Source organism: Ceratotherium simum, chromosome 18 (genome assembly GCF_057802395.1).
Source record: "Ceratotherium simum simum isolate JZ-2026a chromosome 18, ASM5780239v1, whole genome shotgun sequence".
Lineage (NCBI taxonomy): Eukaryota > Metazoa > Chordata > Mammalia > Perissodactyla > Rhinocerotidae > Ceratotherium > Ceratotherium simum.
The window spans coordinates 14,349,205-14,371,358 of record NC_141917.1 but is presented as its reverse complement, the minus strand read 5'-3'; the positions used below and the strand labels follow the sequence as shown (position 1 = coordinate 14,371,358).

The window sequence follows — 22,154 nt, the reverse complement described above, 5'->3', positions numbered from 1 at the left end:
TAAATGTGCGACTTCTCAGAAAGGAGGAAAAATATTCTTTCCTACAAAAAATGAGATTCTCTTCCCCTAAACCTCTAAGAATCATGAATTGGGGAATGGCTTAAATAATTTGTTATATCTATAAAATAAGATCCATCGCAGCAAGCAGAACACATGCTCGAGTATGTTTAAAACTTAGTTATCACATAAGTAAGGCATGATGCAGCACTATGTAATCCTTTTATTTAAAAAATAAGCGTTTTATATATATCAAGTATATAGTAATTATATGTGCAGAAAAAATATTGGAACAAAATATACCAAAAATGTTATAAGGAAGAATTCTAGGCTTTTATTCTTTATCATTCCCTCTATTATAATATTTTTACAATGAGTGTCAACTTTAATGATTACATTATTATATGATTATATGAATTTGATTATATAATGAATAATGTATATACATTATATTACATGATTACCTTCCTAAAATTATAATTTCTATAATATGGGAATCGTTGAGTAGCGTTATCAGTACCAGCTAGCTCATTTTTCTGCTTCGCACAGTACTCTAACCAGGAGCAACACAGAAATGGTTAAAAAGAGACACTAAACTCTTCTGGCTGAAGTTGATTTTATATATTCAACATGTTTGAGCATCTGCTGGGTGCCAGGCTCTGTTCTAGGCACCAAGGAGACAACATTTCCATCCAAAATCAAATACCATTTAAATTTGTATCTTCATGCTTTAGTTCCATAAAGCTCCTTTTCCTAGAGGTTTTGAGATTGCTGGAAGGGAAGGGACCACATTCTGTTGGGGCTCAAGGACATTTGTTTGCAGAATGTCTTAGAATGTGAATGGAGAGAAATTATTTCAATGAATTAGTATGACACTGTCACGTCTGGTGTTCAGTTTTAACTACTAAAAAGATCACTCTTTTTATCAACTTTAATGTCAGTATACATTTAATGTCAGGATATGCAATAGGACCTTTTAAGACTTTTGCTTATTCTGTTGAGAATTTATGTATTTTTAGAAGTCATCATTGGCACCAACTGTCATTAATACAAATAAGTACCTGTGAGGTGTCTTGAGCAGTTTGTAGGGGGTCTGGTTTTTTCTGGGGGCAGAGATAGTGAACATATGCTAAATTTCACAGCTGTTTTTTAATCAGCCTTCCAAGTTGCAGTATAAATTGTTCAGTCAGGATGAAAAGCTATTTCAAGTCACTAGTAACAACGGGTTTATTTTATTGCCTGCATTTGACCCGCCAGGATGGTGGCTGATGAAATGTGTGTGAGGTGACAAGAGTCTTTGATGAGCAATAACCTCTTTATTCTTTTACTCCACAACTATTGAATGTTTCCAGCATGCCTGGCCTGGACCAGGACTGGGATTTCCTGACCGTATAGGCCTTACTGGGAATATTCATGGGTTTTTAATGGTGTGAGCACATGTATATATGTATATGCATAAATTCACTCCTCGTGAGTCAGATCTTACTAGGATTTAAAGGGCTGACTTTATACCTCCATTTTGCCAAGCCTGAGAACATCAGTCTCTTTCAGTGTTGGAAAACTTGGGAGTATAAGCAAATTTTGTATTATAAAATAATATAACATTGCCTAATATAGCATAACATTACACAATAAATTATGGTCAAATTACTTGTAATTTATAAGTAGCCTCCCCTTATGTCATTGCAGTCATTCCATTTGGTCAAGATTTGTCTGAGGTCCCTTTGCTTTCTTGAGTGGGGCCTCCCCACCCCACAGCTGACTGCCTGAGACCCCGAGTGGATGTACCTTTTGGCAAAAGCACTTTACATTCGCCCAGCTGCTCTGTTTCTAGTGCAATGAGCCTAGCTTCCTTTGGTCCTTAATTGTTGAGACTATATCACGTATTTGTCCCGCCCCCACACGCACACACACATACTTTCACAAACACCTATTTTTTATGTGCGTAATAAAGACTTTATTAAAAATATTTTGTATAACCTTGTGCTTCTGCCAGTTTTATAACTACATTGCTGTTTAGCGCTTCTGAACTATACCAAGAATTTCCCCGAGTTTTTTTTAAGTCTTGAGCCATATTGTTGAGAAAATAAGATAATTATAATAAGCCGTAAAGTGGTTACTCTTGCCAAAGGGATGGAGATTTTCACTAAAAAGATTGTAAATGGAACAATAAGAGACAGTAAGTGGAGGGTCTTGCTAGCGGTTTTAGCACACATGCCCACACTAGTGATAATTGGTCGCAGGCGTTAAATTACCACATGGCATGATTAATGCAATTACCACTTAGTACCACACTCCTGACTAATTAACTAATTTGCTTAGAGTTAGACTTGAAAGTGAAGACGTCACAAATTTATTAATATAGTAAGCACACTTTATTCGTTTGCTTTCATATCTCCATATATAATCTTTGTCTCTGTTCTCAGAGCTTAACCAGGAATGTTTTCATGGGGCATCTTTTGAGATTTTTCATTTGACAGTTTGAAATTTTCTGCTGCTGTAGACTTGGTTTTTTTAAAAATCTTATTTCTTTTTAGTGTTGTATAAGGTCCAGGTAGGTGACTTAAACAGTGAAGGTTTTCATTTCTGTGGTCATTCTAAGATGAGCTTAGAAATGTTTTATACATTAGCGTTGAATATGTCTTGTAACATATGAGGGAAACTTTAATCATAGAGAAAATAACTTTTGCACAACGTAGGTGTTTTGTCTTTATTTTGCTGATGTCTGATTTGATCCTTACGAAATTTAAAAGTTTTAAAAGTCTTGAGTGTAATACATTATTCTGTATTTCTTAGCCATATTTCTTTGCTTAAGTAAATTTGAATAATTATTTTCCCATAGGCTTTTTTTAATTGATAAGCACTTGACTAATAGTTGTTATTCTTTGCATCAATTTCTGTTTGTACCCATGAAATGATAATCTTCACCCTTGATTAAATAATTCATGGTCTTTTTGTTTTTTCTTTTTTTTTTTTTTGGTAAAGAATTCTTGTTTGTTTTTTTTTTTTTTTTGTGAGGAAGATCAGCCCTGAGCTAACATCCGTGCTAAACCTCCTCTCTTTGCTGAGGAAGACCACTCTGAGCTAACATCTATTGCCAATCCTCCTCCTTTTTTTTTTTTCCCCAAAGCCCCAGTAGATAGTTGTACATCATAGTTGCACACCTTCTAGTTGCTGTATGTGGGACGCGGCCTCAGCATGGCCGGAGAAGTGGTGCGTCAGTGCGCACCCGGGATCCGAACCCGGGCCGCCAGTAGCAGAGCGGGCGCACTTAACTGCTAAGCCACGGGCCGGCCCTTTTTGTTTTCTCTAATCAACTTTATTGAGATATAATATAAATATAATAAATTGCTCCCTTTTATAGTATGTTTCCATGAATTTTGAATTTACGCACCCAGGTACCCACAACCACAATCACAATCAAAATAAAGGACAATTCTGTACAAGGAACAGAAAGTTTCTTGTACCCCTTCCCAGACAATCCCAGCCACCTCACTCTTAGCCCGAGGAAACCACTGATCTGCTTTCAGTCACTATAGTATATGTCTTTTCTAGAGTTTCATGTAAATGAAATCATACAGAATGTAATTGGTCCTGTGTTTAGTTTCTTTCACTCATCCACATCCACATAACACAATTCTTTCTTTTTTATGGTGAGTCGTAGTCCCTTGAATAGACAGCAATTTGTTCATCCATTCACCCATTAATAGTTTGTCTATTATTGTAAAAATATGTCAACAACAATAAAACACGTGATAGAACATAATGTTCGTGAGACTATAGACATCGAAACTATTTTCAATTTTGTAAATTTTCTTCCCAGCTTCATTTTCTTGAATAGTTTTACTTTTGATGTAAAGTGATCATAAATATAATTGTGTTTCTATATAATGTTCATAATTTCCTTTAAAAGCTATACACTATTCTAACAAGTTTATTTACTATAATTGACTCATCTAATTGTAGGATAGTTAGAATTTTTTTCCCTGAAAGTGTTAACACTGTAGTGAATATTTGACAAGACTTTTTTTCTATTGTTGAGATTTTCCTTGGAACAAATTTCCAACATTGAAGTTATGGGCAATTACACAGGAGATTTTTATTTTCTTTTTATGTCCTTAGAAATTAATAGAATTGGATGGATAATAAGTTCCTAGACTTTGGGTCCACTGGGACTGACTTTGAATCTTAGTTGTGCAACCCTGAGAAAGCTATTTAACCTCTCTGAACATTACAAGATTATGTACATATGTGGCCCAGCACAATGCTGCCACATAATCTTGTTTTCCAAAAAAATTATGCTAATTTATAGTACCAATGACCAGTGCATAATATCTCAGTTTCTCCAATTTTAGGTTTATCATTCAGAAATGTTTTGCTAATTTAATAGAGGAGATCTCAGATTTTCTTTAATTTGTGCACGTTTGATTTCTGGGAGGAAAACATTTCTCTGTGGATTTGCATTTCCTCTTATAAGAAGTGCCTATTTTATTTTTGTTGCTTATGTATCTCTTAGTATAGCTATTGCTCCTTTCTTATAGTTTTTTTCTTTTAATTCTGTTTCCCTGTCTATTGTTTTTGCCCTTTGCTTCTGGCTTTATTGTTTTTTCCTTGGAAAGAAATTCAACTTTTCACATTTTAAAATCTCCAGTTGTTTTCCTTTGCAATTTCTATTCCAGCAGAGTGGTGCATGGTTTCCTTTATATCCCAATCTCCTGTGGTCATTGTAGTGATTATGGTCCAAGTTTTCTTTGCAGGTCATTTTCATCAGTATTGCCAACAATTCTGTCCTCAGTTGTATGTGTGTGTTTGTTGAGGGGGGGTTGGGTGTTTAGCTTTTTTCCTGACAAGAATCTGGTTCCTAAATCATAGTTTATGGGCAAATCTTGAACATGATTTAGAAGACGCCTGGCTTCAGTTGTTTTGATGCTTGTTGTTGGGAAGAAAGCTCCTGTAGGTGCCTGTTTATTTTTATTTTTCCCAAAATAGTGTTATGTTAACTTCCATTTGCTATCTAGAGGCCAAGATAAGATCTTAACGTTCTTCGGAGGGGCTGGCCTGGTGGTGTAGTGGTTAAGTTCGTGTGCTCCGCTTCCGTGGCCCGGGGTTCTCGGGTTTGGATCCAGCCCGCAGACCTACACACTGCTCATCAAGCCATGCTGTGGCGGCATCCCACATGCAAAATAGAGGAAGATGGGCATAAATGTTAGCTCAGGGACAATCTTCCTCAAGCAAAAAGAGGAAGATTGGCAACAGATGTTAACACAGGGCCAATCTTCCTCACCAAAAAAAAAAAAAAAAATTCTTTGGACAAGTGAAAAATAGAGGTGTAATAAATATCTCAGGAAGACAGATCTAAATCCATTTAGATTTTCCATCAGAGTTTATTATAGAAGGAGCAAAAAACTCCTATCCATAGAGCTCCTGAGAGAGCATTTCATTACATCTGCTTGGGTCCCTGCTACATTTAACCATTAAGACAGGGCCCCAAAGTTTACACTGGAGGACTCTCATGAAGTCTTACCCCTCCCCCCAATTTTTTGTATGTCGGAAAATAATAAATGTTCCATTATGCTTTGATATCTGTAGGAAAAAGTGTTTCTTTATCACCATCATTACTATGACTCCGAGGTCATTCTTTTGTGGCATAAATAAGAGGCTTGTACGTAAAGCAGATATTTATTTTTATTTCATTGATTGGGTTATCTCTCAGCACTCTACAATTCTTTCTTAATATCACGCTTCTCTTTTATACGTACCTGTGTAAAGTCTTTATCATTTAAAAGTGAATGGTCATGCATCTATTTCTTGTTTTCTTGCCTTGAGAATAATACTTAATAATTTTCTTGAGTAATGAGCATTTTTCATTTTCTTTAGTATGAAAAAAAACAACATAAATTAAATATGTTTATTTTCTTCTAGATGGCGATGGATGTAATGCAGTTTAGCAAGGAGGAAGTTCGGGAAGTGTTGAGGTTGCTTGCTGGTATATTACATCTTGGGAACATAGAATTCATCACTGCTGGTGGGGCGCAGGTTTCCTTCAAATCAGGTAAGATTGCTCGCTCCTCCCTCACTCCCTCACCCTTTTCTTCCTTGACTTTTTCCTCATAGGAAACTTAGATGTAAAATAGTTATTATCTGGCCTTTACAGAAAAAGTTTCTGACCTCTGGAATAGAGAGCTACAGAACTTTGTGTCTGGTGTGAGTTGACAGCTAATAAAAGATCAAAGTGGATAAGTGATTACAGACAGGATGGTGGCCGTGTTCTTGTTCCTACTGAAAAAGAAGGAAAATGGGCCAGATAAGAGGAAATATGAGCAACGAGGATTAGATGTAGGAAAAATGTTATGAGTCAGGGACATAGTGTTGCCGTAGTTTTTCATAGTTATTGAGGGGTGGCATGGAACAGTGACGACCGTTGGTTGTCAAGCTGGAATGCTTAGTTCATGGCCTGACTCTGTCACAAGCTGTTTCCTATTTATCCCCTCAGCACCAGCGACTTCTCGTCTGTAAAATGCCTCAGAGATGTGTTGTCAAGATTAAATGAGTTAATACACACATAGCTATGTCATTTGTCATTTTCTGGGAGTGATTTATGTATTTATTTCTTCAGCTTTTCTGATTGAGGGCATGGAGGCTGGGAATCGGTTGAGTTCAAGTTCACGGTGCCTCCAGAGGAGCCCAGGGCTGTGGGTCAGCAGTTCTCAAACGTTTGGTCCCAGCACCTCTTAGGAATCTTAATGTCAGAGAGAACCCCAAAGAGCTTTTGTTTAAGTGGGTCACATCTGTTGATGTTTACTGCGGTAGAAATTAAAACTGAGGCATTTTTTAAAAATTAGTTCATTTCAAAATAATAAACCCACTGCATATTAAAATAAATAGCATTTTTATTTAAAAGACTATTTTGCAAAACAAAAAAAATCAGTGAGAAGAGTGACATTGTCTTACATTTTTGCAAATTTCTTTAATGTCTAATGTAATGGAGGACAGCTGGACTCTCATATCTGCTTCTGCATTCAGTTTTTTGAGATACCTCATGTCATGTAGCCACTAGAAAAATCTTCCATATACTGGTGAAGAAATGGGAATAAAAAGCAAATAACATCTTAATATTATTATTGAAGATAGTTATGACCTTGCAAACCTTTGACAGGGTCTTGGGGACCTCCCCCCCCCAATTGGGGTCTCCAGACCACACTTGGTTCAAGTACCAGGTTTTGCTACTAACCTAAGGCTCCTTAAGGAAGTGAAGAACTTACCAATAAAATGTGTGTTCCATACATTTTGCCTGAGGTCATTCAGGAATGTTCTCTGCTTTAATGTGTTATTGTGTGTAATTGGCTTTGAACCTATTCAGGGTCCCATGGTTGTTCCTTCTCAGGTCTGTGCATCTACTTTTGCCTTGTTCTTCATTTCCAGCCTTGGGCAGGTCTGCAGAGTTACTTGGGCTGGACCCAACGCAGCTCACGGATGCTCTGACCCAGAGATCAATGTTCCTCAGGGGAGAAGAGATCCTCACGCCTCTCAATGTTCAACAGGTATGCACGCTTTGCCATCAAGGCTTAAGAGACACCCCTGGGTTTTCAGATCCATGGCTTTGATTCGAATAAGTAAGTACAACAAACCACTCAGATGAGCTTGGTTCATGATTAAAATAAGGATGATATCCACGTTGAGGCGCATAGACAAAGTTATTGAATTGTTTGCTAAGAGACAGTGTAGCATAGTGTTTATGAGGATTGGGTTTGATGTAGATGGCCTGTGGTTGAGTCCTGACTCTTCCTCTTGTTACTATCTGTTCTTGGGAAATTTATCCACTGTGCCTCAGTTTCCTCCTCTGTAAGACAAGGATAATTATCATACCTAATTCACATGATTTTTTTAAGGGTGATAATAAAAATTATATGCTAAATACTTAATGTCTGGCACAGTGTAAGCACTAAATAAACATTAGCTATAATAATGTATAATTATTATTATGAAACGTGAAAACAATGCAACAGTATGTTGTATTACTTATGTTTGCTTCTTACACTACCTTCAGCCAATTTATATATACTAGCCCATCTCATACCTATTTATTGATCGATTAGTAAAAATACCAACCATATCATGAAGAAAAACTTTTATGTGTACGAAGTAGAATATGAGAAGAAGATAAGGAGAAAACTTAGGTCTTAATTATTGTTTCAAACCTGGTAACATTTGTCTCTCTCTACTGGTTCCAATTCTTTCCTATAACTCAATGTATAAAATGGAGTTTGAAAGCCTGATATTTAAAGGAATTCTGGGAGAATCCTACTGTAAAGTAAATAAGTGAGCTCCAGTTTATCCTTTCTTTAGAATCCATGTTTTCCTAGGTGGTATTGATTTACTTAATATTGGATGCACAGGTGCCAGCCCTGATCAGCGTGTGTCCCGAGTGAGGGAGGGGTGGTGTTTGTGGTCAGCTGGAAACGGTGACCACGTCTCCTCTCCCCATAGGCAGTAGACAGCAGAGACTCCTTGGCCATGGCACTTTATGCACGCTGCTTCGAGTGGGTGATTAAGAAGATCAATAGCAGGATCAAAGGCAAAGATGACTTTAAATCTATTGGCATTCTCGACATCTTTGGATTTGAAAACTTTGAGGTATGCTTCTGACGAGTGGGACATATGAATTCTTTTCTGTCCACTTATTGGCTGATGTTAAACAAATCTCTTGAAACAAACATTGATATTTTTCTCTGCAGATTTTTTTTTGCCTTTTCTTCCCCTTTATAATAATATTATTATTATATGTATGTATTATATATGTAATAGTGAGAGATACTTATTGAATGGTTTCCCCATTAGGTTAATCACTTCGAGCAGTTCAATATAAACTATGCAAATGAGAAACTTCAGGAATATTTCAACAAGCATATTTTTTCTTTAGAACAGCTAGAATATAGCAGGTAAGCACTCAAAGAATTACATTTCGAAATTAAAAAAAAAAATCAGTCACTAAATTAGATCATTTTAAAGCTATATTTTATTATAACTTGGTCTTTTTAATCCAACTACAGGGAAGGATTAGTGTGGGAAGATATTGACTGGATAGACAATGGAGAATGCCTAGACTTGATTGAGAAGGTAATACATTGTTGAAGAATTGTTATATTCCCAAGGGTGTCCAGCTGGGCTGATTCATATTTATAGGAACAAAATAGCTTGTGTGAACACGTAGGTCAAAGCTGTGAGTGTTTTAGAACACAATGGACCATTTGGAAACATACATGTAAATGTGCAAGGTTGAATTTAAATACTTGGCTGCTTCAAACCTATTGTCTCACTGAACTCAGTATTTTAGAATCTATGGTGTGCGAATCGGCTTTACTTAGATTTTAAGTGAACATCAAAAGCCTTGCCAGTACCCATAGTAGATTGGCCAATTGTAAAAGTTTTGTCCACAAAATGGTGGTGGGTTTGATTTTTTTTTTTAAAAACATTGATATGGAATTTAAATTAATTGGATTTCTTCATAGTGTATCATTCTGAATTTTTCAGTCTGAGAAATTGCTATGCCTTTTCTTTTAACCACTGACTTGATAGAGAGAGGAAAGGACCTGTAAAATAGTTTAGAGGCATACATTCAACTCTTAGTTAATTTAACCTTTTTTCCTCTTCTAGAAACTTGGCCTCCTAGCCCTTATCAATGAAGAAAGTCATTTTCCTCAAGCCACAGACAGCACCTTACTGGAGAAGTTACACAATCAACATGCAGTATGTCAAAATTCGCCAGTTCTTAATTATGTGTGAATAACAAATCTGTGGATTAAGCTTACATCTGAGGGGCCGGCCTGGTGGTATAGCGGTTAAATTCACATTTAACCACTTCGGAGGCTTGGGGTTCAGATGCTGGGCACGGACCTACTCACCGCTCATCAAGCCATGCTGAGGCGGCGTCCCACATAGAAGAGCTACAACTCTACAACCATGATACACAGCTATGTACTAGGGCTTTGGGTAGAAAAAAAGAAACAAAACAAAACGTGTTCTTTCCATCTGACAAAAAAAGATTACATCTGAGATATTTCATGCTGTTGGTCCCACCATGCCTCCCACATTTAATTTTTTTCTCAAACCAAAGCACTTCTCTGATTGTTAGAGCTAAATTGAAATAAGCCAAAGGGATAGATTTGGGGCTACTTGTCAGAATATGCCCACGTTTAGTTTATGAGTATAGAATTAACATTTTTAACCTATGTGATGATACAGGCGAGTTACATGGTTTTGATGAAGGACATCTCATGATGTCTCTTAATCTTCTGATACGTGGCAGGTTTTGAAATTGTTTTCACTGTCTATTGTATTTAGTTCTCTCTGGAAGTCGATGGAAATCAGTAAATGAAATTAGGCATTTGTATTTGTTTTTTATTAGAATAACCACTTTTACGTGAAGCCCAGAGTTGCAGTCAACAATTTTGGAGTGAAACACTATGCTGGAGAGGTAACTTCTTAATTAAGATCCTTATTGATATTTGCCAGTTTGGCTTCTGAAATTACTATTTCTGTAAATACCAATCTATTAAATATATTGAAATAACTTCTTTTCACGGGTCTAGCTTTTAAAGGAGATGCTTGTGACCTGAAACTATTCTTCTGATCAAGTCTACCTTCTCTGTCTTTTTTTTTTTGGTGTCATAATAGTTTATAACGTTGTGAGGTTCCAGTTGTACATTATTGTTTGTCAGTCACCATAAAAATGCACCCCTTCACCCCTTGTGCCCACCCCCCAACTCCCTTCCCCCTGGTGACCACCCAACTGTACTCTCTGTCCATGTGTTAGTTTATATTCCACATATGAGAGAGGTCTTACAGTGTTTGTCTTTCTCTGTCTGGCTTATTTCACTTATCTCTTGTTTTTTTTTAAACCAGGTGCAGTATGATGTCCGGGGCATCTTGGAGAAGAACAGAGATACTTTCAGAGATGATCTTCTCAACTTACTAAGAGAAAGCCGGTATGTCAGTCTCCTCCCTGAGATGTCAAACTAATATTTGTGCAAATGCTTTCAATTCACAAATATAGAAAAAATTAATATGGAAGCAACTTGATTTATCTTCTTCCCTGGGCAATATTTTATCAATAACATGACCCGAGAGACATAAAATGATACTAGCAGTAGTGACTACCATTTAATGAGGTACCATAAGAACAGCCAATGTGTGAGTTAGATACTATTATTAATCCTGTTTTGCAGATGGGGAAATTAAGACTTGGAGCAGTTAAGTGACTTGCCCAAGATCCCACAGCTGGTTTTGATCTGATCTGCTTGGCTCAAGAACCTAAGAGCTTAACCAGTGTAACACGTATTTTCTACAGCAAGTTTAGAGCTCTTCAGCCTCGGGTTTATAGGACCCGTATGTCTGTAGTTAGTGTAAGGATGTCAAGAAATATAAGTAGTCAGCTAAAATTATAAATTAATTACACATTCATTTATTCATTCATGAATAAATATAATTAATTATACTCATTTATTCATTCATGAATTGTAAATCACACCATTTAATCAATAATTAAGGAAAACATGCAGAAACTTTTAATGATTAGTTTAGCTATTTGTGTATATTAAGCCAGGAGGCTTCCTATTTTTAGGAGGCTTTGTGAGAGAGAAGGGGGAAATAGCCCTTGCCTTAAAGTTTTCAATACCTGTGTCAGATCCAGTGTGAATCTATAACAGAAACAAATTTTTAATATCTAAGGAAGGAAAGTAGCACAATTATTAAAAAGCTGTAATACTTTTAGAAATGTAAATACAAAGTGGCCACCTTGTCACTTAGATAGCTGTGAATTGGGGTGAAGGGAGCCCGTCTAAAGCATCAGCTTAGAAGCTCAGAATTCGTAGTATTCAGTCTTTCAACTTGTTTTGACTCTTCTATCAAGATTTCCTATTTTACAGCATTGTCAGCTATTTTTATTTTCAGATGGGTTTTCAGACTTGTAAAAATGGCGATGTTCTAAAAATACGTGTGTTATCTCTCAGAGCAGTTTCTTAGTTATTAGACTTAAAGTGAGACATTTAAATAAAAGCAGTGTCTTGATGTTAAAAGGCAGCCTTTTATTGTGGTGAAAAGATCACAGGTATGGAGATGAGCAAGATGGCGGCTCGCTGGTGCCTCTGTCGTAATGTAAAGTGGTTTTGTGACTGGGGTAAAGAACTTTCTCTTTCAGCCACATGTTTCTTTCTGCAAACTGAGGGGCTCGGGCTGTTTGCTCACTCTGCTCTCTTTCACCTTTGACATTTTATTTTATTTATTTGTTTATTTTTTGAGGAAGATTGGCCCTGTGCTAATATCTGTTGCCAAGTTTCCTCCTTTTTTCTCCCCGAAGCCCAGTACATAGTTGTATGTCCTAGTTGTATGTCCTAGTTTTTCTATGTGGGCTGCCACCTCAGCGTGGCTTGAGTGGTGAGTATGTCCATGCCCAGGATCCAAACTGGCTAACCCTGGGCCGCTGAAGCAGAGCGCGCGAACTTAACCGCTACGCCACCTGGCCGGCCCCTCTGTGACATTTTAATGGAACCCAGGCTTTTTCTCCAAGGCGCTCAAAGCACAGTTAGAGAACTTCAAAGAATGAGCATTAACTAGCACCCTAGAACAACAACGAAAAAGGATCGGGGCAAAGTGAGAAGTGACTGGGGAAGCCCTGACATTGCTGCCTTGGGGGTGAGGATGCCCACATATTCCTTCTTCCTGCCTTTCCCGATCTCAGTGAAGCCACCAAACCCCCTGCTTACAGCCCATAATATCATCCATGCAAGAAAGATACAAAGAAGTTATTGGGAAGCCTTTTACTTTACTTGTAGTGGCAATAGATTTTATAGAACTTTTTAATAATAACAACAACTAACATCAGCACTTGGGATGTGCCAGGCACCATGCCCCTTTTGTGCATAATTATTCATTTCATTCTCATCCCAGTGTTATGGGATAAATTCTAAAATTTACTCCCATTTTCCAGATGAAAAAACCGAGGCCTATAAAGAGTCAAGCCTCTAGCACAGTCACGCAGCTAGGAAGTGGTGGAGGCGGGATTTGAACCTTAGTCTGCCTCACTCCAGAGTTAGCACCTTTCCATCTGTGAACTGGTTGGATCTTCGCAACACTGTGAGGGGCCCAAAACAAGTATCTCCCTTCCACGTGGGAGGAAATCAAGACGCTCAGGTGGTGCTCTGGAAAGCACAGCGCTTCCTAAGTGGCATGTCACCTTGGGTCACTTTCATCACAATCCACTTCTCTTTTGCAAGACTCTAGTGCTCCAAATGCTGCCACGTTTTTTTTCAATGCCTAAAGCTCTTTGGCAATGGTTGGTTTGAGATCTTTGGAAGCTGTCTTAGCTCTTCCAGGCCTTGGTGTGTTACTTCCAGTGGGAAAATGCGTTATAATTATAGTGATCCAGCACCTGATAATTGGGTGTGTGCCCCTCATGGTCCTCTGCTCTTTCTTTGCTCACACAGATTTGACTTCATCTATGATCTATTTGAGCACGTTTCCAGCCGCAATAACCAGGATACCTTGAAATGTGGAAGCAAACATCGGCGGCCCACGGTTAGCTCACAGTTCAAGGTTAGTCTATGCCGCTGGCTTCAATGAATCAATCATTAGTGTGATTTAGGAACTGAAAATAGGGATTAGATATACACAGGTCTATGAGAATATTTATTTTTTTCTTTTATATTATTGTTTTAGACCAGACTGCTATAGAAATAAAATATCCGTTCTTTTCTGAGTCAGATAAAAGTATTTAGATCTTTTTTGCTGTTGTTAAAAATAGTTCCTTATTCTAAGCTTATGAAATAGCAATTCTTCTTAAAAAGGACTGTTTGGTCATTTAGGATCACTGATTTGTATTTAGGTGATCATGTGAAAATAGAGGATTTTTTTTAATGTCTGAATTTTTGTGTTTTTCCCAGGTATGTTTAAGTATTATAACTAGAAATAATAACCCAGTGCATATTTAAATAAGATCAATGTCAGTTACCTTGTCCGGATGTCTAGAATTCAGGGAAAAGAAGGAACGTTCTTATTTGCATTTGAAATACATAAGCATTTTATGTAGTTTAGAGGTAGAACATATGAAGACCACGTCCCTACCTTGTTCGTTTTCACCCCCAAGGGACAAATCCCAATATGAGGGGAAATGGAGGCACGGCAGTCAACAGACATTTATTAAATCTGCCCTCCACGAAGTTATCTTTCCTTTACTCACAGTTGGATGCATCAGGCAGGGTTCTCTGTGAGGTCTATTGTACGTTGTATTTGGTGATGAGTGTGACAGTCCTGGGTAATGGGACATCAAGGGCAGATTTGACCCAGATGGGACATAATAATAATAGCTACCATTTATTATATACTTATTACGTGCCAGTCATTGGGCTGGTCACTTTATAAACATTATCTTGTTCACTTCTCCCATAATCTTATAAGCACATACTATTGTCCGCATTTTATAGATGAGGAAACTGAGGTTTAGAGAAATGGAGACCTGCTCAGCCCCTCCGAGGACTGAATTAAACCTGGGTGTGTCTGACTGTAAAACCTCAGCTCTTAGTCTTCCGGTGGAGTTATTTTCTTTTTCTACAGCAGTATTGCCTGGAGTCGTCTTGAAAGGCTGTGGGGATATTTGGAACTTAAATTGGACTAGGAATCAAGGAAATGGAAAACAGTGGGCAGGCCTTCCAGGTAGAGACAAGGGCAAGAGAAGGAGTCCTGAGGCAGGAATGTGAGGACTGTCACTAGATGGGGGCCAGCTGACCGGACGCCTTGTATGAAGCTAATTTGGTACCAGAATATGAAGGGCCGTGAATGCCAGGACATTTGTCATCTGTGAAAAACCCTGAAGCTTTCTAAGCGGAAAAGTAACTAATCAGTGTAGTGGTGTAGACAACCCAGTTTCTGCAACAACAAAATTGTAAGAAGGAAAAAGAGATGGAGGGAAAACCAGTGGATTAAAACACGTATCAACCAACTACAATACATAACCTTATTTGCATTGTGATTTCAAAGAATAAACCATTTAAAAATTATGAAATTTGGGACAGTTGAGTATTTTAATATGAACCTGAGGTAGTTGGATGTTTTAATATTGATATTAAGGAATTCATGTTGAATCTTTTTAGGATGATGACATGGTGGTTATGCGTATATGTTTTAAAGTGTTTAGCCTTTAACAATACATACTGAAATATCGAAGGATGAAATAATACGGTGTCTGGGATTTGCTTCTCTGCAAAGGGTGGGTGTAGTCTGTACAGAGACAGGGATCAGGTGAAATGAGATTAACCATGAGCTGAAGCTGATGATGCATACTCATTACATGCTCTGTCTGTTTTAGTATATGTTAAAAATGCTTCACAATAAAAAAACTTGGGGAAAAAAAAAAAGCAGTTTTACAGAGGATTGATTTGCCTAGTGATTTGAAGGTAAGGGTGAGAGATTGTGGCTCACAAACCAGTGAAGTGCTGGTATAGGCTATTGTTTTGATGGAAATAATGAGATAGGAGGAATATCTCTAATGGGAGAGTGGATGCTTCTCAGGTTTTCTGTACTAAACGTTGAAATATCCTAGCCTTTTGTTTGTTTGTTAACAGAATGGTTTTCTTTAAATGGTACTATTTCAAGGAAGTGACAAATGAGTTTTGTATATTGTGAAATAATTTCAGTGACAATGAATTGTAATATCTTCGCTTTATTTCGTATTAGGATTATATTTAAAAACATAAATTTTAGGAATAACAATAGAATTTTTATTGTTTTTTTCTTTATTCTTGTTTCTGGTAAGTGCCTAGGGTGCTGAGAAGTTTAAGGAATGACATAATAAGAGACTAAATCAACATATACTTTTTCCTTTCTAATAGGACTCACTGCATTCCTTAATGGCGACACTAAGCTCCTCTAATCCTTTCTTTGTTCGCTGTGTCAAGCCAAACATGCAGAAGGTAAGATGGGCGACAGTTCTAGACGGAGACTGTGTCTTCTAAGGACGCTGCCTCCTGGGCTGGTTACTCACAGATTTGATTTCTCCAAAGTCCTTTCATTCTAGATGGTTGGAAATGTATATGACGTTATTATAGCATAACATTAAATGGAAAATTCCCTTTATCTCATCTGCTTTTGAACGATGCCATTAAGCTTTAGAGAACTCTGCTTTAAAAGGAAGCAGTGCAAAGCCTTCACATTTTTTTCTTAACATTTGGTTTGAAATTCTTGGGCAAGCTCCAGGGTGGGATATACCTTTTTAGAAGAAATAGTTGGTGTGGTTTTTGTTGTGGTTGATTTTTTTCATTTTAGTTTCTTTTACTTTATTGTTAAACATGACAGAGAATCTGAATTCTAAGTAGTAATAATGAATTTTAAGGACTTGAGTTGGTTGTAACTAATTAGAAGACTCCTGAAATGTTGTCATCATAAGTTTTCATGGCTAGGCTCTGTGATTTTAGCTTTTTAATTCCATGGCTGATCAGAAACAATGTGAGTTTTAAAAGGAGAAGCTATCTAAACAAAGGAAATTTAGTATCAGATGTATACAGTTGCTGAGTCCAGGGCTAAATGGGCAACTTGCCTTAAAGTGTTGTTAAAAAGTTGAAATTATCTTGGTTTGGCAAACATCAGCTCTCAGTAACCCCTCTGAAGAGAGGAAAACCTCCACAAGACAGTCATGTCAGGGGCCCCTTATGTTGAAGAACTAGGTGTCATCCTCATAAGGATTAAGATAAGAAATCTGACCTCATCTGTTTCCCATGAGATCTGTGTTTATATAACTTTGCTGATGCTAAATCTTACTTTTTATATTGTTTATCAATTGCTTTAACTTAATACTACAGTGATTCCTTATTTATAGTTTAAAGATTCTTATTTATAAGAACCACGATATTGAATTCTCTGTCTTTTAGGAAGGAAAAACTGGGTATTCTCTTTAGTAAAGAATAACGTGTTCAGTTTGTTACCTTACTGTAAGGTGTGATGGTGAGAATGTGGCATTTGTATGACATGAAGTGGCCGAGACTGGTCTTATATAGAAGATCTGTGATGACTTAATTTAATGTATATCTGTTCAAGTAGTTTAAAAAGTAACTCATCTTTCCGTTTTTCAAATTTATATTAAAATGTTTTAGGTTATCATAAAAAATGACAACATAATATGTTGCTTTTTTGTCATAATATGGGAATTAATAGTTAAAACAGAACCATGTACTATGTCAGCTGGTTTACATTCCACTTGCGGTGCTCTGTAACCCCATGGGCAGTATCTACAAGACAATATAAATGGGCTTTGCGTTTTCCGTCTACACTCACAGGAGCTCTTTAACTTCTGTCAGTGTTTCTTTCCTCTTCTTATAACAGAGATGATAATACCATATTTCATCCTTCAAACACACATGTTTTTTCCGAATATAAAGTCTTGGGTGTTGGGATGCATCTTACAGCTTACAGGGAGCCATAGTTTAATTGGAGCTCTTTTCCTTTCTTAGCGGTGTGTAACCTAATCATGCGGTTTTACAGCCATTGGGATCTTAGACTCAGTGAACAGGGGGACCTACCATGCCATTGCTATTATAAGGATAGAAATTTTAATTTGAAAAACTCAGTCCCCCCCCGTGTTTTGGTTTTCTTTCTTGGTTGGCATGGAGTTAGTTTTTCCTTTAAATTGTAATAGCTTTTGAAATTAGGCCTGCTTGAAAACACTTCAGCAGCCAGAATATTGAAGAAATTACCTCTTTTGGATGTTTATTTTTCCTTGCTGGAATTTGATTGTGCCTAATTGCTTTGGTTTTTGCATTTTAAAAAATGAACCAAGCCAACCTCATGGTTCCATTGGTACTGGCTCCCAGCCCTTTTCATCTTCTGATCTGCGGTAGACACTGAATACACACCAAGAGATGGGCTGTAGAAGACTTTGAAAAACATCTTGGTACCATTTTAGAGGCACCCAGAAAGCAAAGGCACAGACCCATGAAATGACTTGTCTGAGGCCTAAGATGTAAGTGTGATTTTAAGTGTGAAGATGCTATTTAGAACATGGAAATATTAAACTATGACTCGCTTAGCATCCATTTGGTTCCATTGAAAATATTAGAGTGTTACTGGTGATTGTGTTAGATGAAACGTACGTAAACAACCCTCATTTGGAGTTTCTTATGAATTTTCTTTGGTCCAAAGATAGATGCTTCTAGAAATTTCACAGGGAAAATCTTGCCTTCCCTCGCCCCAGCGATGGGGAATGTGTATTTCCTGCAGAGAGAGATGAGGCTGTCTCCCCTCACCTCGTACTCTTCTCAAGTCATTGTTATCAGGGTGCTTGGGAGGTTGTGTTCAAATACACGTGGAGCCTGGGGCCCCAGAGGGAGGGAGAGGCGAGGAGGACTGGTTTGTCTGGGACAAGGGCGTGGGGGAATCATGGGATAGGAACAGAGGTTGGGGTATGAAAAGAAACAGGATGGAGGTGGGGTAGTGCAGTCCCCAGGGATAGTGGAGCCCTCAGGAGTGGTGGGCCGCACCTCATAATGCTCCTCCCTCTACCCAGCTTCTAGGGCTCAGCTCGAGGAGGTGAGTGCTGGATGCGGGGAAACAATCAGATTTCAGGAAGTGGTGAAAATAAGTTTTTGAAAATAAAGAGTGAATCTTTCTTCAAAAAAAAAACAGGGGGCTGGCCCCATGGACTAGTGGTTAAGTTCGGCGTGCTCCGCTTTGGCAGCCTGGGTTCGGTTCCTGGGCACGGACCTACACCACTCGTCAGTGGCCATTCCCACATACAAAATAGAGGAGGACTGGCACAGATGTTAGCTCAGGGCGAATCTTCCTCAGTGAAAAAAAAAAATATATATATATATATGTGTGTGTGTGTGTATGTAGGCATTTTGAGCGTCATTCAGGAATGTGGATCCGGGGTTTTGGCAGATTCTAGAGATTGTTTTGGACTGGCTCCTTGACCAGAAAGGGATAAGAACGGCAGCTGTAAAGTCTATGGCCTTGAGAACGATGGCCTTAGAAAAAGCCAAGTATCTGCTTTTGTGCTTTTAGAAGCACATCCATGACTCTCATGGTGACCCAGTGAGTGTGAGCACACAGCCCTGTGGGCCCCAGGCTGGTAGCCTAGGCTGCCTCTCCTCCTTGGCAATGTCTGAACCTCAGAACAGGCACCTGGGCCTAAAGAATCTAGAAATCCTTTGTGGGAATACTGTGGGGTTTCTGTCTTTTGGGATTTTTGTGTTTTGCTTTGAAAAGCAGGTGCGAGCAAGGAGAATATAACTGAAATGCTGGAACAGTTGTGTCAATTCAACTGTAATAACATGTGGACTGTTCTCTTTTTTATAAACAACTCGTAGCTAATTTAGGTGTTGTACAAAAGGCACTTGACTAGTCTCATTGAGAAATCCTCCTGGTGCTAAGTTATGAAGGGAATAAAAAAAGCGTACCTCTTCATAGGGGCTAGTCTGCAGCCTGCCTTTGGCCTTAGATGGCACTGAAGGATGTGATCCTCCACTAAGTTGAGAATTTTCGGAGTTGACGAAGGGCAGATTTCTCCATCAGACGATTTTTAGTTGGCGATGTGGCCTGTTAGCTTTTTTCTGTTGTGATTTGCTTAGGCAGTAGAGTTTCTGGCCCAAAGTGTCCACACCAACCCTAGGAGATCTCTGTATCAACGGGAACCTGCTTTGCCTCCTCAGAATTTCTCCCCAAGGGTGCCCCACGGCCTGTGATCTCACCTGCTCTCCTCGCCTGGTATTTTAGCCAATAAGTTCTAGTCAGAAAAGTCTGTCATTAACATTCCTCAGAAAAACCCTGAGGGAGGTGCAGGGCAAAATTAAAGAAGGGAACGGACAGATAAATATCAGGAGAACTTGCCAGGGTGTGAGAACAGGTTGTGTGCAGTTCCCAGCCCCGAATGTGAGGTGGGGCCCACGTCCTGAGGAGCAGTCAGGGCTGTCACTGGAGCATGCCCGGCTGGCTCTGCTCACTGTTCCTCCTGTGGGTTGGATGTGAAGAGCACTGGAGTTCTAGGGGGGAAACGTCCTTGATTCCTGCAGCATCGTCTTTAAGCTTTAACCCGACATAACAATATCCTTAAAGAGTCTGTCGAATCTTCTCCAAAAAGGCAGGACTTGGGTTGCCTGAATGGCCCCGGGCTGGGAGCTGGTGGAGGAAGTCTTCTAGGAGAAGCAGTTTATCCCAGGGAAGAGTGAGGAGAGGGAGGTCCATGCTGAGGGGAGGCTGGAGACCAGGCCCCAGAGGAAGGAAAACTGTGGGGTCTGTGAGGTGGACTGCAGTCATATTTGCTAGAAAATGGAATATCAAGCAGGAGAACGAAGCTGGAGACATAGGACTGGCCTGATTGTAGTGGCCTTGTCTCGAAGCACTGTCTCCATGCCTTGAGACATGAGGACATGCAAACCATCTCACAGAGAAGTCCTCTTTGAGAGACTTCAGAGGATGCCAGTGCTTTGCACTAAAATGAATCCTGATGACCTGTCTCTCTCTCTTCCATGATGCCACTGTTGTTTTTTTTAAAGACCAAACATTTCTTTTAAAACTCCTGATGATAATGTGACACATTTCCTACCTAGAATTGTTTTTTCCTATTTTATCCTTCCTGTATCTTTTTCTCTCTCATTTTATTCATCTTATTTCTCGTTAGCGTTACTGAATTTTATTCCAGCAACTTTTCACATTTCTTTTTAGGCTTTGATCTCTCTACCTTAATCCTATTTTCTGAATCAAGTATTCCATAAATACAGAAGACCTTGACCAAGTACGACTTTGCAGGACCTGCCTCATCCATCTTTGCACCCTGTGCATGGCTCAGTGTCCAGGCTGTCGTATGTGCTCGGTAGATGTTCAATCAAATTGCTCATAAAAGGACATTGTAGAGATGCTCATGGTATGAGTGCTTAACTTTGCCAAAGATAAAGATTTACGTGCTATCTTTAATCCTTATCGCCACAGATTCCATTCTAGTTAATTTTTTTTTATTTTTCACTTCTGGATCATCTTTGATTTATGTAGATGGAGTCACCCTAGGGATGTACCCACAAGTCAGTATTAGGGAGACATCCTTAATATGATTCCGTCTTGCTATGTTAATGTGTTACTTCTTCCTGTCTACCTCTCACAGCTGGACCCTTCTCACACGTGGCCCTCCTAGGGTTCAGAGCCCTTTTGGAAAAGGCAAGCACAGGCCAGGGGCTCATTCACAAACACTCCTTCAAGTTGGGCCTGGTTCTTCATACTCAAATACTCAGATCTCTAAATGGGGCGTTCCCCCAGGGCCTTTGTCACCTACCATGATTGAGCAGGAAGGTCTGGATGTGTGAATCTGCCACATAACAAGGGTTTAATCTGAAAGGTTGAACATTGGGTTTTAGCATTTTGATGGAACTTTCTGGAATTATACATCATTCAGTTCAAACATTATCTATAACCGTATTTTATTGAATCTAAGACTCCCATAATTGTAAAACGCACGATTATTTATATATCACCACGGAAGCAAAAGGTCTGCCTATTAAACTAGAGCACAGGGCTGTCTTATCGCCCGCCCTTGGTTGTTGCTTTGCAAAAAGTGTGAAATGGAGGTCATACGTCCACTACAAATATTTGCTTCACTAATACCACAGTTACACCTCACCACTCTGTTTCCAGGCTTTTCTGCGGATAAAATAAGTTTCCGTTTTCACTGATGAATCTGTAGTGTAATATTTTGATTACGTTTAAAGGACAGCTGGACTCAGTGCGAGTGGTTCCAATAGTGTCATGATTTCCAAAGACAATGAAAAGCTATGATTTTCTTGAATGAAATTCTTCATGCCCTGGTGTTGAATTCCGTCACCGTGGCTGTTTGGATGTCAGCGAGTCATGGACACATCCCAATTTCAGGCGTGTCGAAAGGGGGACATGTTTGCATGAAGAATTTATGAAATATGGTCTATTTATCCCCTTTAAATGTGACATAAAAGGATCATCCTTCCTCTTTGTAAATAACCCTCGAGGACAGAGAATTTACTCTTTCCTTATACCTAAAGGCAGCCTGTTGTGTTTTCTTTGTTTTTTTTTTTAAGCCCTTACTATTTACGGAAAAGGTCTTTCTTGTACTGAATGAGAAATCTGCATTTCTTCGTCTCCCTTTGCTGTTCTTT

The 22,154-nt window shown here is 38.6% G+C and overlaps 1 protein-coding gene across 2 annotated transcripts in view; it reads left to right on the top strand.

Moving 5' to 3' along the window:
- The window catches only part of MYO10 (myosin X), a 214,477-nt gene that overhangs the window by 126,312 nt on the left and 66,011 nt on the right, over positions 1-22,154 (top strand). For both annotated transcript variants that reach the window (XM_004422691.3, XM_087443157.1), the window contains 10 exons: positions 5,920-6,049; positions 7,420-7,538; positions 8,485-8,631; positions 8,836-8,936; positions 9,048-9,114; positions 9,652-9,744; positions 10,403-10,471; positions 10,900-10,982; positions 13,479-13,587; positions 15,879-15,959. In XM_004422691.3, coding sequence (XP_004422748.1) covers positions 5,920-6,049; positions 7,420-7,538; positions 8,485-8,631; positions 8,836-8,936; positions 9,048-9,114; positions 9,652-9,744; positions 10,403-10,471; positions 10,900-10,982; positions 13,479-13,587; positions 15,879-15,959 — 999 coding nt within the window. The remainder of the gene's footprint in view (positions 1-5,919; positions 6,050-7,419; positions 7,539-8,484; positions 8,632-8,835; positions 8,937-9,047; positions 9,115-9,651; positions 9,745-10,402; positions 10,472-10,899; positions 10,983-13,478; positions 13,588-15,878; positions 15,960-22,154) is intronic.